The sequence below is a fragment of the Diadema setosum genome, chromosome 1 (assembly GCF_964275005.1).
Source record: "Diadema setosum chromosome 1, eeDiaSeto1, whole genome shotgun sequence".
In the NCBI taxonomy this organism is placed as follows: domain Eukaryota; kingdom Metazoa; phylum Echinodermata; class Echinoidea; order Diadematoida; family Diadematidae; genus Diadema; species Diadema setosum.
In genome coordinates, this window is record NC_092685.1 from 38,318,398 (window position 1) to 38,330,925 (window position 12,528).

The 12,528-nt window shown below is 41.6% G+C and overlaps 1 protein-coding gene across 1 annotated transcript in view; it reads left to right on the plus strand.

The window, feature by feature from the left end:
* LOC140235390 (uncharacterized) overlaps positions 1-12,528 on the plus strand; it is a 57,435-nt gene that overhangs the window by 10,094 nt on the left and 34,813 nt on the right. Inside the window, exons 9-17 of the mRNA XM_072315451.1 lie at positions 1,134-1,214; positions 3,944-4,134; positions 5,568-6,666; positions 7,361-7,481; positions 8,466-8,716; positions 9,312-9,529; positions 10,148-10,317; positions 10,772-10,857; positions 12,229-12,329. Of these exons, the coding sequence (XP_072171552.1) occupies positions 1,134-1,214; positions 3,944-4,134; positions 5,568-6,666; positions 7,361-7,481; positions 8,466-8,716; positions 9,312-9,529; positions 10,148-10,317; positions 10,772-10,857; positions 12,229-12,329 (2,318 nt within the window). The remainder of the gene's footprint in view (positions 1-1,133; positions 1,215-3,943; positions 4,135-5,567; positions 6,667-7,360; positions 7,482-8,465; positions 8,717-9,311; positions 9,530-10,147; positions 10,318-10,771; positions 10,858-12,228; positions 12,330-12,528) is intronic.

Here is a 12,528-nt window from a genome sequence, read left to right on the forward strand (position 1 = left end):
AGCCTTGCAAGAGGGAAATAAGGCCTATATGGTAAATATCTGTTTGCGAATAGTACAGTCATAAACACAAGCTATCTTTATGTAATGCTTTGCTGTCTCAAAGGACCTTATTTTGAGTTTGCAAATATTTTTGTTGATGTGCCATTGTTATTGTTTTCGCTCAGTGTCACTGCAACATATCTAAAGTGGAATATTGCACTGTTTTTACAATATAGATAGATTCAACAGTAAGTATTTAGCTCTTACTAGTCGTATTCAAAGCTTTGTAGAGAGTCAAACCTCATTTTCTGGAAGTAGTTACCTTGACATAGAAACAACCATCAAAGCACCAACAAACCATTGCTTACTCCAGCTTTAAGAATATTCATGTTGATCTTACTTTTACTTGTGACAACAACAAAAAATCACAGCTGTATGTGCATATAAATGGAATCATTTACTTACATCTGTGTATTTCTTTTCTATATATATCAATTATACGAAGAACCTTGTATAACTTTTTGATTTGAAAGTGAAGAGGACACATAAGATATGATAATTAATTTCATGTCTAATGGTGTATAAACTAATTTCTTCCAATCCTCCCCATCTCCCTTTGTACTTCCCTGGATTGTCTTTCACTCCATGCACCAAATTTTTCGTGTATTTTATTTTTTGTCTGTGCGACTTGTAATTATTGTGTGCCACTTTTTTCCCTTTTCACGTAATTGATCAATGGTTCAACATTCTTGATGTAATTTAGAATCACCTTCCATGCATGTGTGTGATTTTTTCTTCTTCTAACAACACTGTAATCATCCTATGTGATCTCCCATCAAATCTTTTTTCATCTGTGGTGTTCATTAATTGTCTTTTGTTTGTTTTGTGTCATTGTTTTGCTTTGTGATCCTTAACACTAAAAATGCTTGACTCTGAACTTACACGTATACATTTATCTCAATCTCTATCCCATGCCATGCAATGCTATTCAAAATTTCACTTGCTCCACTACTGGCTCCCCTTCTGCACTCTAATTTGTGTGCTAATACCTCGCTATGCACAAACTTCATCCGTCTTTCCCCTGCATTACCCACTTCTCTTGCTATGCCTACCATTTTTTTCTTTTTGCTGCTGCCCACGTATGTCCTTTGTAGGTTGGAGTAGCTCCGAAGCAGGGAGTGGCAACCACTCAGCACGCTCACATTCACACCTCAGTGCAGAGCCCACTTCAGCAGGTTAGCCCGCCCATGGGCCATGCCCCCAGGGCCCCATCTAGGGCTTGACTTTTGCCCCCGAAGTCCAGGGACCCATATTGTGAAGATGTTCCGGTTCTTTGTTAGGTGTACTGAATGCAGTTACCATGGCAACAGCCTGAATATTCGAAAGTACTTGGTTGTTTCATGGCCGTCTCCATAGCAAGTGCCATTCTTGCAACTTTTCAGTGATTCTAAATATCTTTTTGTGAGTTCAAAAACCTGTTTCTAAAAAAGAAAAATGAGAAAGAAAAAGAAAAAAAAAAAGTTGTTGTCAATTGGAAACTGTCTGTCACTGGAATTTCAGTTCATAACCATACATCAAACAAAGTTACTTGTCAATGAAAGTCTTGTGTAGTCGAGGTCAAGGATTTATAGAGTGTGGTGACTGAATATTCTCAGATGAAAAGTTGATCTTGTGAATCTCTTTCAACACTTCAGTTCTTCCCATCTGTGCCTCGTATTTTATTATTTTTATTTATTATCATTTTCCTTTTGGAATATTTTGTCAAAAAGTCATCTGTACTATTTATTGTTGCTTTGGTTGTATCACTCATTTCAAATCTTCCACAGCGAAAGTTATCACCATAAACACGGTGCAATTGTAGATTGTGTACAAAGTGCCAAGTCTCTTGTGATATTGCTTACCCATGATTTTGTGCCAAAACATGTAAATTTGTTAGTGGAGAGCACTTTTGCAGCAGTGATAGTAGTCCAGTAGAAATCGTAAGCTTCGAAACAACAAATCTCTCGATGTATCCAACACGTGGTGTATATACAAACTATGATAGCATTCCAACTCTAAATATTCCCATACCCATGGTCCTTTCATCTTGACACCAATAGTATTTTCCCCCAGTGTACTAGTAAATGTATGTGAAACTGTATTCACATACATGAACACAAGTCCTGTCTATTCATCATATACTCTTTGTAGCTGTTGAATAAAGATGGTAGCTCAATTGGAAAACACTGTCAGACTTTGTCAACTGAGCTGCCGATGATAGAATTGATGACAAAATACTCAAGAATGCAAAAATTGATGCTGTTGCTGTTACCAGCATCACCCTGAAAGGATACCCCATTAATGAAATGAGATATTCAAACACTTCTAGGTCTGTGGGAAAAACTGAGTATGATAAATTCAGTTACTCACAGTTTTTTACTTCTCAAACCATTTAAGGTTTCATCTTCAATCATCCTCCGTTTTTAACTTACCTGAGCCAAAGGCTCAAGTGAACTATTGTGGTCATTTATTGTCCCAGCATCCAGCATGTGTCGTGCGTATGCTTTCTATGGTGATCTGTCACTTGGTCTACTCCCACTTCGTCCAGAAGCCATTTAGTCTCAACCCACATGATCTAATCCCGTTTTGTCTACACCCAGTTCGTCTAATGACTATTTAGTCCAATTGCCACTTAGCCTCATTACCAGTTGGCCTACTTCCAAGCCAGATGGGCTATGCCCATTTCGTCTAATACCCACAGTTTATTAGACCAAAGGGAAAAGATCCCAAGGAGACAAAATTGCAATTGGACCATCTGGTTATTAGATGAAATGATAGTTAGCCAAACTGGGCATTAGACCAAGTGAGGATTAGACCAGATGGACATTAGGCGAAATTGACAGTAGACCAAATGAGTTTAGCCATAGTGGTGTTAGATGAACTGGGAAATAAACCATCTGATAGTAGACCAAGTGGCAATAAACCCTTTTTACATTTTGAGCTTCTTCTTGAAAACCCCATGACAGAATTTCACCAAACTTGGCAAGTACGTAGCATCCCGGACGATGGTAGAATCTTGATTAGTTCAAATGGGCACCAAAATCCCAGGAGCCCAAAAGCCCCCAAATTAAAGAAACTTTTTATTCTCTTGAACCAGAAATTATAGAGCTTAGTTTCATACTGCTATGAGTAAGTACATTTGTGACTGTAGTTTCAAGTTTGTTCATGGCAGATCAGGATTTTCACATTTTCATTTTCTTCTTGAAATGCAGGGTCATGGGCCCTTAAGGAGCTGAGAGCCCCCAAAATCAGAGAATCTGTTAGAAAAAAAAAATCTTCTTCTATGAAACCAGAAATATTCTGATTAAAATCAGTGTACTTTTACAGTGAGTGTACTTTCACATTGTTTGTTTGTGGCTGATCCAGAGGTGGCCCTTTTGTGGCTGGGACCAAATTGGGACCAATTTTGACATTTTGAGCTTATTTTTAAAAATGCATGGTCAGATTTTCTTCAATCTGGACAGGTATTATTTCCATTGTGATAGAACAGATACAAATCATCACCATACCCTCCTGTGGGTAACCCAAAGCTTCCCAAGTTTGCTATGTTCTTCTTTGGTAGTAGTCTGCAAGAATGCGTGGAAGTTGAACTTGCGATACTCAGGTGAGAGCAAGATCCTCGGGTCTCTTTTTTTTTTTCTTATTCTTCATGTGAGTTTCATTTTTACTCAATACCAGAGACATTGTCAGCTTGTAGAACCAGGCAGCTCAAACTTTAAACATTCTGAAAACAGTGCCTTAGGCATTGTGTGACAATGTTAACCCCATGTACCATGAAACTGATCAATATTTAGTTCATTTTCATATCATTAATAGGTCTAATTTTGTCTGAGAGAATTTCAGACCATTGCCGCACTACGATAGTGAGACAATTTGCGGTGTTTGAAAAGAGATGTGAGACATCGTCTTGTGCGCAAACTTGCAGGAACCACCGACGGCAATGGACTCAGCGGCAGTGAGAGGCGGCGGAGGAAGAAGAGGAGATCGTCATGCCGGGCGGACACCTCCGCGCCGAGGCCGCGTCGTGACTGTGGCATCGTGGCCCAGATGCTGGCGTCAGAGGACGCGCTGCTCAGGATGTGCCTCAGGCGAGAGAATTTCACGCAGGCAGGGCAGGTAAGAATGACTGTATACGCCTTAGTTTTAGCGAGTCTCATTCATCACGAGTAGGGACTACCGGATGATTTCGCGAGTGGTTAAATTCGTGATCGTGGAGTACAGCGCTGAATGAAGAAATGTCTGCGTGCACATAACATTCATGTTAGGATCAGAGTCAATATTTTCATTTGTCTTTAAATTTGCAAATAGCACCTGGCTCGCTAAATATATACAGTATAGCTTCTTTTAGTGATTTAAGCACCAAAAATAAGATTGTAACAGGTTGCCTCTTTCATTAGCAGTCCACTTCACCATGAAAATCAACTCATGGCCAAGAAGACGTCAATGTAAAAAGAGTCCAATAATTTAAACGGACCGATGAGAGTATCATTCAAATCAGACAGAACTGTGATGTCAGTCACATCTCATATGCAAATCAGATAAGATGATAATAGTATCATGGCGTCACAAGTCTTTTATTTGCCTGCACACAGAACTTCACCAAACTTCCTGACCTGAATTCAAGAAAAAGAAAGCATATCGTGTACTGCCGAAGTATTCTAGACTTGAAACAATTTTCCAATTATTACATAGTGAAGGGGGGGGGGGGTTGCAATTGCCAAGTAACTGTCAAAAGTCATGATGTTTTATTTCTTGTAATGTACAATCAACAAGAGGATAATGAGGCTTTAATGTCATCTCTTTATCTTGTAGGTGATTGTCAATCATGTGTGATGGGTGGTAGAAGACTTAATGGTGCACCACGTATTCTTTCTAGGGTAAGTGTGTGGCCCTGAAAAGGACCTACCCAATCCCTTGAGAACGGCAAGAACATGCTTGCCGAAGCGTTGCGATTGGGTAGGCCCTTTTCAGGGCCACACACTTACACTAGAAAGAATATGTGGTGCACCGTTAAGCGTTCTACCACCCAATGTTTTACCACCTTGGAAGCCTTCAAAGATTTAATCATGTGTGATGTGAATGTTTCACTGAAAGATGGTGAACTTGAAAATTCCATTACTAACTAATTGTCTGAATCAATTGAAGCATCAACTGTTCTGTCTGTTTGACTTCACTCTTTTTATTTCGACATGTTTAAAAGTTTCCCTTAAACTTTGAAATTTATTGGCCTCTTCTCAGTAGAGATATTTTGGATGGCATGTTCAAACATGACAGCCCTGATGATGCAAACTTGACTGTTGGGAAATTAGAGAGACACTGCAAGGCATCTGTAAAGAATATTTTTCCAATATTTCGCACTCACTTTATATTCTGGTACTCATTATTGACATAATAATTGATGATATGTGATGCCTTTATGATAATAAGTGTGATGGCAGTTGCTGAATTTGTCTTGTTGGATTAATATTGACTCAGAAAACACATTGTTATATAAACTTTCCTACATTTTAGTTTTCTGTCTTTTTTCTCGCATCATTATGTGTAATCAGGTTATCAAGATATTTGATATGGAAAACAAGCAAGAAGTGGCGGAGGTGCATTTCGCATCCCACTGGCAGAGAGCGGTGAAGAGACTCAAGTCCATGGACAGTACTGGCATGGTGTCTGGCCCTCAGACACAGACTCCTGGACTTAAGAGTGGGCTCGGGGGCATCGCTTCTATGGCTGCGGCAGGCATCGCATCTTTCTCAATGACCGAGATCATTGATGAACTCCTGATGCATGCAACATTGCCCATCTTGCCCGTGCCCCAGCCGGCGAGCGGCAGCAACGCGAGCAGCAGTAGCCCCAGCCAAAGTGGCGGCAATGTGTTGCTGTGGCAGCAGCTCCAGAATGTGAACGTGATCGCCATGGTTGTGTTCGATCTGGCATGCACGGCATGCCACTCGTGGAAAACATGCACCGAGCTTCTGGACATGGTTGTCAGCCGTCTTCAGTCCGGCCTGCTTGCCCCGTCTCCCAGCACTCCCAATGTTGTGGTGACCAGCCCCTCGCAGTATGTATCCAGCCCCAAGGCGGGATGTCCCACGGAGACCCTGCTTGGTGTGAAGGCGTTCATGCAGCAGATGCACAGCCTGATCAACCCGGTCTCCTCCACCGCAACAGCCCTCATCAGACCCAACGTGCTGGAGTACTTCCAGCGCTCTGCCCTACAGGCCCTTACTATGGCCATCTCTCCCTTAGACCCATCAACTCTTCGTTCTCATGTTAACTTTGTCCTGGAAGTCCGCCAAGGGATCCAACTCCTGTCCTCCGCCCTTCACTCATTCCATGCCGACATTGACTCGGGTCTATCAGACTTCTCCCCGCCAGCCACCAGCAGCCCCAAGCGTGGCCCCCGGGGCTCGTCGGGAAGCGAGACGCCCGAGAAGTCCCGCCAGAAGGTGTCGGAAATCTGCCGTGCAGTGCAGCAGCTCCTGAGGGCGCTGGACAGGAATGTGTTGCCCAGCTTCATGATGGCATTTCCCAAGCTCACATCTGCAGGAAAGGCCGAGCAGGCGATCAACCCTGCAAACTACCTCCTGACTGTCTACAACCACCTCAGCGTCCTGGCCTCACTGGCCGTTGATGCCAGGGACTGGCAACCAGGTACTGCACGAAGGACAGAAATAACTAAGGAAATATGTCAGTAATGCAAAGGGGTTGGAGGCCAATCCTCATGGTCAAATGTTGAGAGCAATCATACTTCTCCTTTGTAAAATTGAAGGACTGTGCTGCTGACGTTCTGTAGTGATCATAGGAGCAGGCAGATGCATTCCTGTCAACTGCATGACAGTCAAAATGTTACTGTTTGTGAAATGTCATTAAAGTTAGCAAGAGAGAATGCTGTGGAAAGATAGTGCTGAAGGATCAAGAATGCATTTTCTGTTTAATACATTTTGCTATGAAGTTTGATGGGAATCGACTATATTTAGTTTTTCTCTTAAAAAGGCCTGCAACTTTTTTCTCTAAAATGGCAGAACAAATGTAAGCTATCATATAATTAATTGAGCTGTTACTTCACTTTCTGTTTCTCTTGCTGTTTTTGTTTGTTTAGTTTTGGCTTCATGGAGGGAGCAGGCTAGGAAAAATTTTAGACACAGCTCAAGGAGACCACAAAAGAGTGCTGCTCTTTTCTGTCATTTGAATGCATATTAAGTTATGTGAGTTAAGGAGGATAATGATTAAAAAATCCCCAGGTGGCATGGAGCTGGATCAGGTAAATGATAATCAATTTGTCTGTCTGTCTGTCTGTCTATCTGCCTATCTGTGAACTGTCCATGTCTGCTGTGTACTTGTACAGGGAGTGAGCGGCAGCTGGGAGTCGAGAAGGACCAGTGCCAGAATCCATTCAGCATCCTGGCGGAGAGTCCCTGCACGCTGATGGGGAGGCTCATGTTCTCCAGCCACATCCCTCCAGTCAGGTGGGTGGCGTTTAACCCCTCTCATCACCGCCAACGCCAAGTGCTATTGACATTGCTCATAGAGACTGATTATGGATGGTGATCACAGGATTAACCTGTGGCTGATCCATGCAGTAAGGGAGGTTGCTCTTCATTGTGATGATAGCGAGCTTTTAGATCTGCGATGCTAATCCTATGACGCGGCCATTAGGCAAAATAATATGTTGTTCTGCACATGAGTGAGACAGTTGTTGTCATTGTCCAACCTTGAAGGGAGGCACCATAACCATTAACGTTGCAGATTTAAGGCTTGCTAATAAAAGAGAAAAGCTGAATGCACCATCCATCTCTAAGGGCATTGACTTTAATCAGGTTAATAGCATCATACTTTGCCTTTGTGTGTATGCATGTGCTCAAGCATAATGTAGATGGCCCCTGGAATAATTGTGTTCCTGGTCAGGAAGAGTGCTGCACATGATAATCAAGCACACTTTTGACCAAACACTTATCACAGACTGTTCAGTAGGTAGCCATGTGCAGGAAAGTGTGTTAACAACAATCTGCCATGCACAGGGAAGCGCCTTAATGACAAGCTAGGTATATCTTTGTTAGTTTGTATGTATGTTGTAGATGCTTATATGGCATATTGTTATGAGCATGGGAGATTGTTGTTGCAGTGCTTCCCTCCACATGGCAGATTGTTCTTAGGGTGCGAGAGTGCACATAGTGTTAACAACATTCTGCCATGCGCAGGGAAGCACCTTAATGACAATCTGCCATGCGTACGACAATATGTGCTTGTGAGTGATATCATTTCTTGAAGAAAACATAGAAATTTGCATTCTGTAACTGTCTTATTTCATGTCCGACTTTGATAAAATTTGTACCATTTTGTTTGTTTGATTTTACTGTGTGAAAGTCAATTTTTTTATGTAGGTGTTGGAAGAGCTGATCTTTTCTTTTATAAGTTTCAGATGATTTATGTGTTTGTCTTCCTGTGTTCAGGTTGGAGGGCGTGGCAGATGAGCTGAAACTCAATCTGGTGCAGATCATCATCCAAAGTTGCTGCCGGACCATTCCCATGCTGCCCCGCCTGGCAACGCTTCCCCCACCCAAAGAGGCAGCGGGAAGTGCCCGTGGGAGCCACGTCCTGGTGCTGAATGAGCTGGGTGTGTCCGGGGAGTGGCCCCACCCCGTCAGGACGCCCATTGCCGTGGTGACGGAGCTCCTGGACAAGGTGGTGGCACTCATGACAAGTGAGTGAAATCCATGGTGACCCAGAATAAACTCCATCAAGCTTTGGGCAAAAAAGAGAAACAAAAGTAAACATAACAATGTTGCAGTATCAAGAGTAAACCTCAAAATAAATTGGGAAGAGTACATTACACATTCAGGTCAATCCTGTGGTGTTTTTCTCATCTTCATTGAAATTTAGTACACACAGCAAGGTCAATACATGTAAAGACTTTAAAATCTGAAATAAAAACTTGATTAATGATAGTTCTGGCCAGAAATGATTAAATGAGTGACTGCACATGCATATTAAGATGCAAGCCTAAATATGGGCACACCCAGTGTGTAATTCACATATGATTGATGAAAATTTGTGACACTGTGACTCTGAGTAGACTGCTCTGATGTATGAATACACCCTTTAAGACATCCCCTTTGGAGCCACAGTGGCCATACTTCTTTGCAACATGTACCACAAGGATTTGCAATTAATGACTACCCCCTTTATGCCTAAAGTCAGCAAAAATACACCATGCATACATGCATACACAAGTCTCAAAGTACCAAATCCCTAATGAATGTACTTTCCCCTATCGTGATCCTGTGCATGTTGTTCAGGACATGCAAGCGGTGAGGGACTGAGTGCGACCCTTGACCTCAGTGGCGCTGCGACAGCCGCGGCCGCCCCCGAGTACTGGGACATCTTCATGTCGACGAGAGAGCTGATGCACGTAGACTTGGACCTGCTGCAGAGCAACGAGGACAGACTGTGTTTCTTTGCCAACCTCCTCAACCTGATGTTGACCCATGCAGCCCTGCACCACGCATCACAGCAGGTCAGAGCACAGGACACAATTTCTATTAACTCATCAAAGGAAATCAAATCCCAAATATAAATATGGATTGAGTGAAAGCAGCGAAATATTCGTAGAACACATCAGCGACAGTTTGATGAAAATTAGGCAGTTGAGTCAAAAGTTATTAATTAAAGTTTTGGTACCATCATCACTGGATAAGGAGACTACTGCACTTCATGACATTACTATGGACAACAATATAAAGAAAATATAAAGAAAATTCAAAGTATTTTCACTTTTGTGGCATAACGAAAGAGCAGTTTCTAATGAGGCAAATGTTGAATTTGCTCATTATTCACCATACTGTAATTTGAAGTTGTGAGAAATATCCAGTAAACAAACAACAGAGATTAACAATGAGTTTTCGTATCCACTACCTGACCAGAATGTGACTCATTGAAAAATAAATAGTGTTTTTCAATTGTTACTCTCACAGTCCTTTCCTTTAAGCTGCTGTATGATTACTCTCCCTGTGCCTGTAATAGCCAGTGTAGAAATTGGACGCTGTAAATGCCGACTAATTCCATTATTTCCACTATACAAACTTTGATTATTGATCGTTGGCAACCGTCTATCGCTGGTATTATTTTTACGCAGGGGAGCAACTTCTCGATGGGACCAACTCGTCACTTCTCCCTAGGGCGGGGTATCACAAGCCCCTCGGGGATGCTGCTGTCACCCCCTGGAATCAACAGTGGAAGCGTCACAGCCCAATTGGTCTACCTGTCTAGCAGAGCATACAAAGTTGGGCAAATGGGGGTGGTCAGGTCAGTCGATTGTAGCATGCTCACTTTTTAACAGATCCCTTCCTTATCTATTCAAAACCAATGTGATGCTTCAATTCATGCATGTTTACATAGTGATTTGTGGTAGCTGCAATGACATTGATAGCAGGCATGAGGTGAATGTGCCATATCGTGCTCTTCCACCATCCTTCCACTGAAAATTTCTTGTTTTTGACTCTGACTTCAGTGAAATGACATGAATATCATATAAGTGCATTTTATGTAGAAATGTAGGATATGCCAGAATGCAATCATCACTAGACGTGACTTACTAGGTGCGCAATGACTTCAGAGAGTTAGGTGCATTTCAAGATTACAGGTATGCTGAAATGCTTGCATAATGTCATGTATTCATCACTTTGTCATATCTATCTTGTCTGTCTGTCTCTCTGCCTAAATCTCTGTGTCGAAATGTGTTCTTTCCTACTCCACGCAGTGCATTTGACCTACACTTTACCATTTTGCGAGCGAACCTACCTGTGCCTTTAGTCTATGGAGAGATCTTGCAACATAGACTTCATGGTATGTCTGAGTTCGTGTCACTAGAATATTTCAAGAGAATATCGCGTTTTGACAGAATGTAGGATTCATCATTTTCTACAGTATGTTTTGTGATAGTGACATGGTGACATGATGTACTGTATACGCTATAATTTTCGCGTACATAAATTTTCGCGAATTGCCGCTGTCACACATTTTCGCGAGTGGTTAAATTCGCGATTGGGGGACCATGCAGAGAAAATATGAAGTGGCAAAGAAAATGTGCAAATAAGAATGATACTAGTTATACACTGCATGAAAAAGACTTACCAAACTCTGCGAACTAGTAAGTTAGAATTCAACATTTTTGAAGTGGTTAAGTCCATCGCGCTAGATTTCTGACGAGTGGTCCCCTTGCGATAATGGATTGGCTCTTTACAGTATTCGTAAGTAGACGTGGACGTGCGTAAACAAGCTTAGCCAGTATGGTCTTTCCGGAAAGCCGTGACATGATATACTAGTACTGAAATGTTTGTATCATCAAGGCAAGGGATTCATTTTGGAAGGTAATATTTTCGCGTGTTGTTAATTTCGCGAATAGCTCCCGACTCACGAAATTCGCGAAAATAAAACCCCTGCGAAATATATAGCGTATACAGTAACATGTTATCACGATAAACAGCACCTTGTCATTGTTAGTGGACTTATAGAAGATGCAAGTTTTGCAGAAAGTTTCCCCCAAAGATTTTGTGTCTGATACACTTTATGGATCTAAATAGGTTTCCAAGACAGCTGTTCTCATCATCTATTGAATTGATGCAGACTTCAATCTTTTCAGTAACTTCTGTGAACCATTTTGATTACTAGATTAAAAACCTTGGCAAAAGGTGACCAAATACTTCAGAATTATAGCCCCAAGAAGAAGAAGAAGAAGAAGAAGAAGAAGAAAATTAAGGGTATTAAACATGATTTTCTATCACTGGGATCAGAAGTCATGCTGTCAATCACAATTTACAAGACACAGTTAACCAGTCTTTCATCATTGTTCCTTTGGATGATTATAATTGGTTGTTTGTTGGTTTTTTCACCTTGGTACAGAGATTTTGTGTGTGTGTGTGTGTGTGTGTGTGTGTGTGTGCCTTTGCAGTAAAATGTTGATCACATAAGTGATGTTTTCTTCAATACAGGCATTAAATTCTTGCACAGGAAAATGTCTTCCCTTCACAACCCACCTGTAAAGGCTGACCCTTCATCTGAAGGTTCAAATAAGGAGACAGATGGAGTCTTAAAAATATTATACAGACATATTTTATACTTTGTCATGACAAACAATAGAATGTTCCAAAATGGTTAAAGAAAGTCATAAATACAAAGAGTATATGAAAAAAGGCCCTGACATTCTTTTTCCTCCAGCCCTTGGGGATGATGACCCCTGGTTGAAATACATCCCAGCACCTGACCCCCGAGTGACCTTTGTCTCCTGCAATGGTTCGTTGTCTTCACCAAGACTTAGAGTGAGTAGTGGAATTCAACCAGAAGACTTGTAGTTTTGTATTGGTTGCCCTATTAAGACCATACTCCTGAATTTTGACCACTTATTTTGTGGAAGAAAGGATATTGCAACTGATTGACAAATTGTCTTTCATTGACATATATTTGTAGGCGCTAATCATTCGATGTTTAGAGTGATAGCCATGATAAAAATCTTGGACA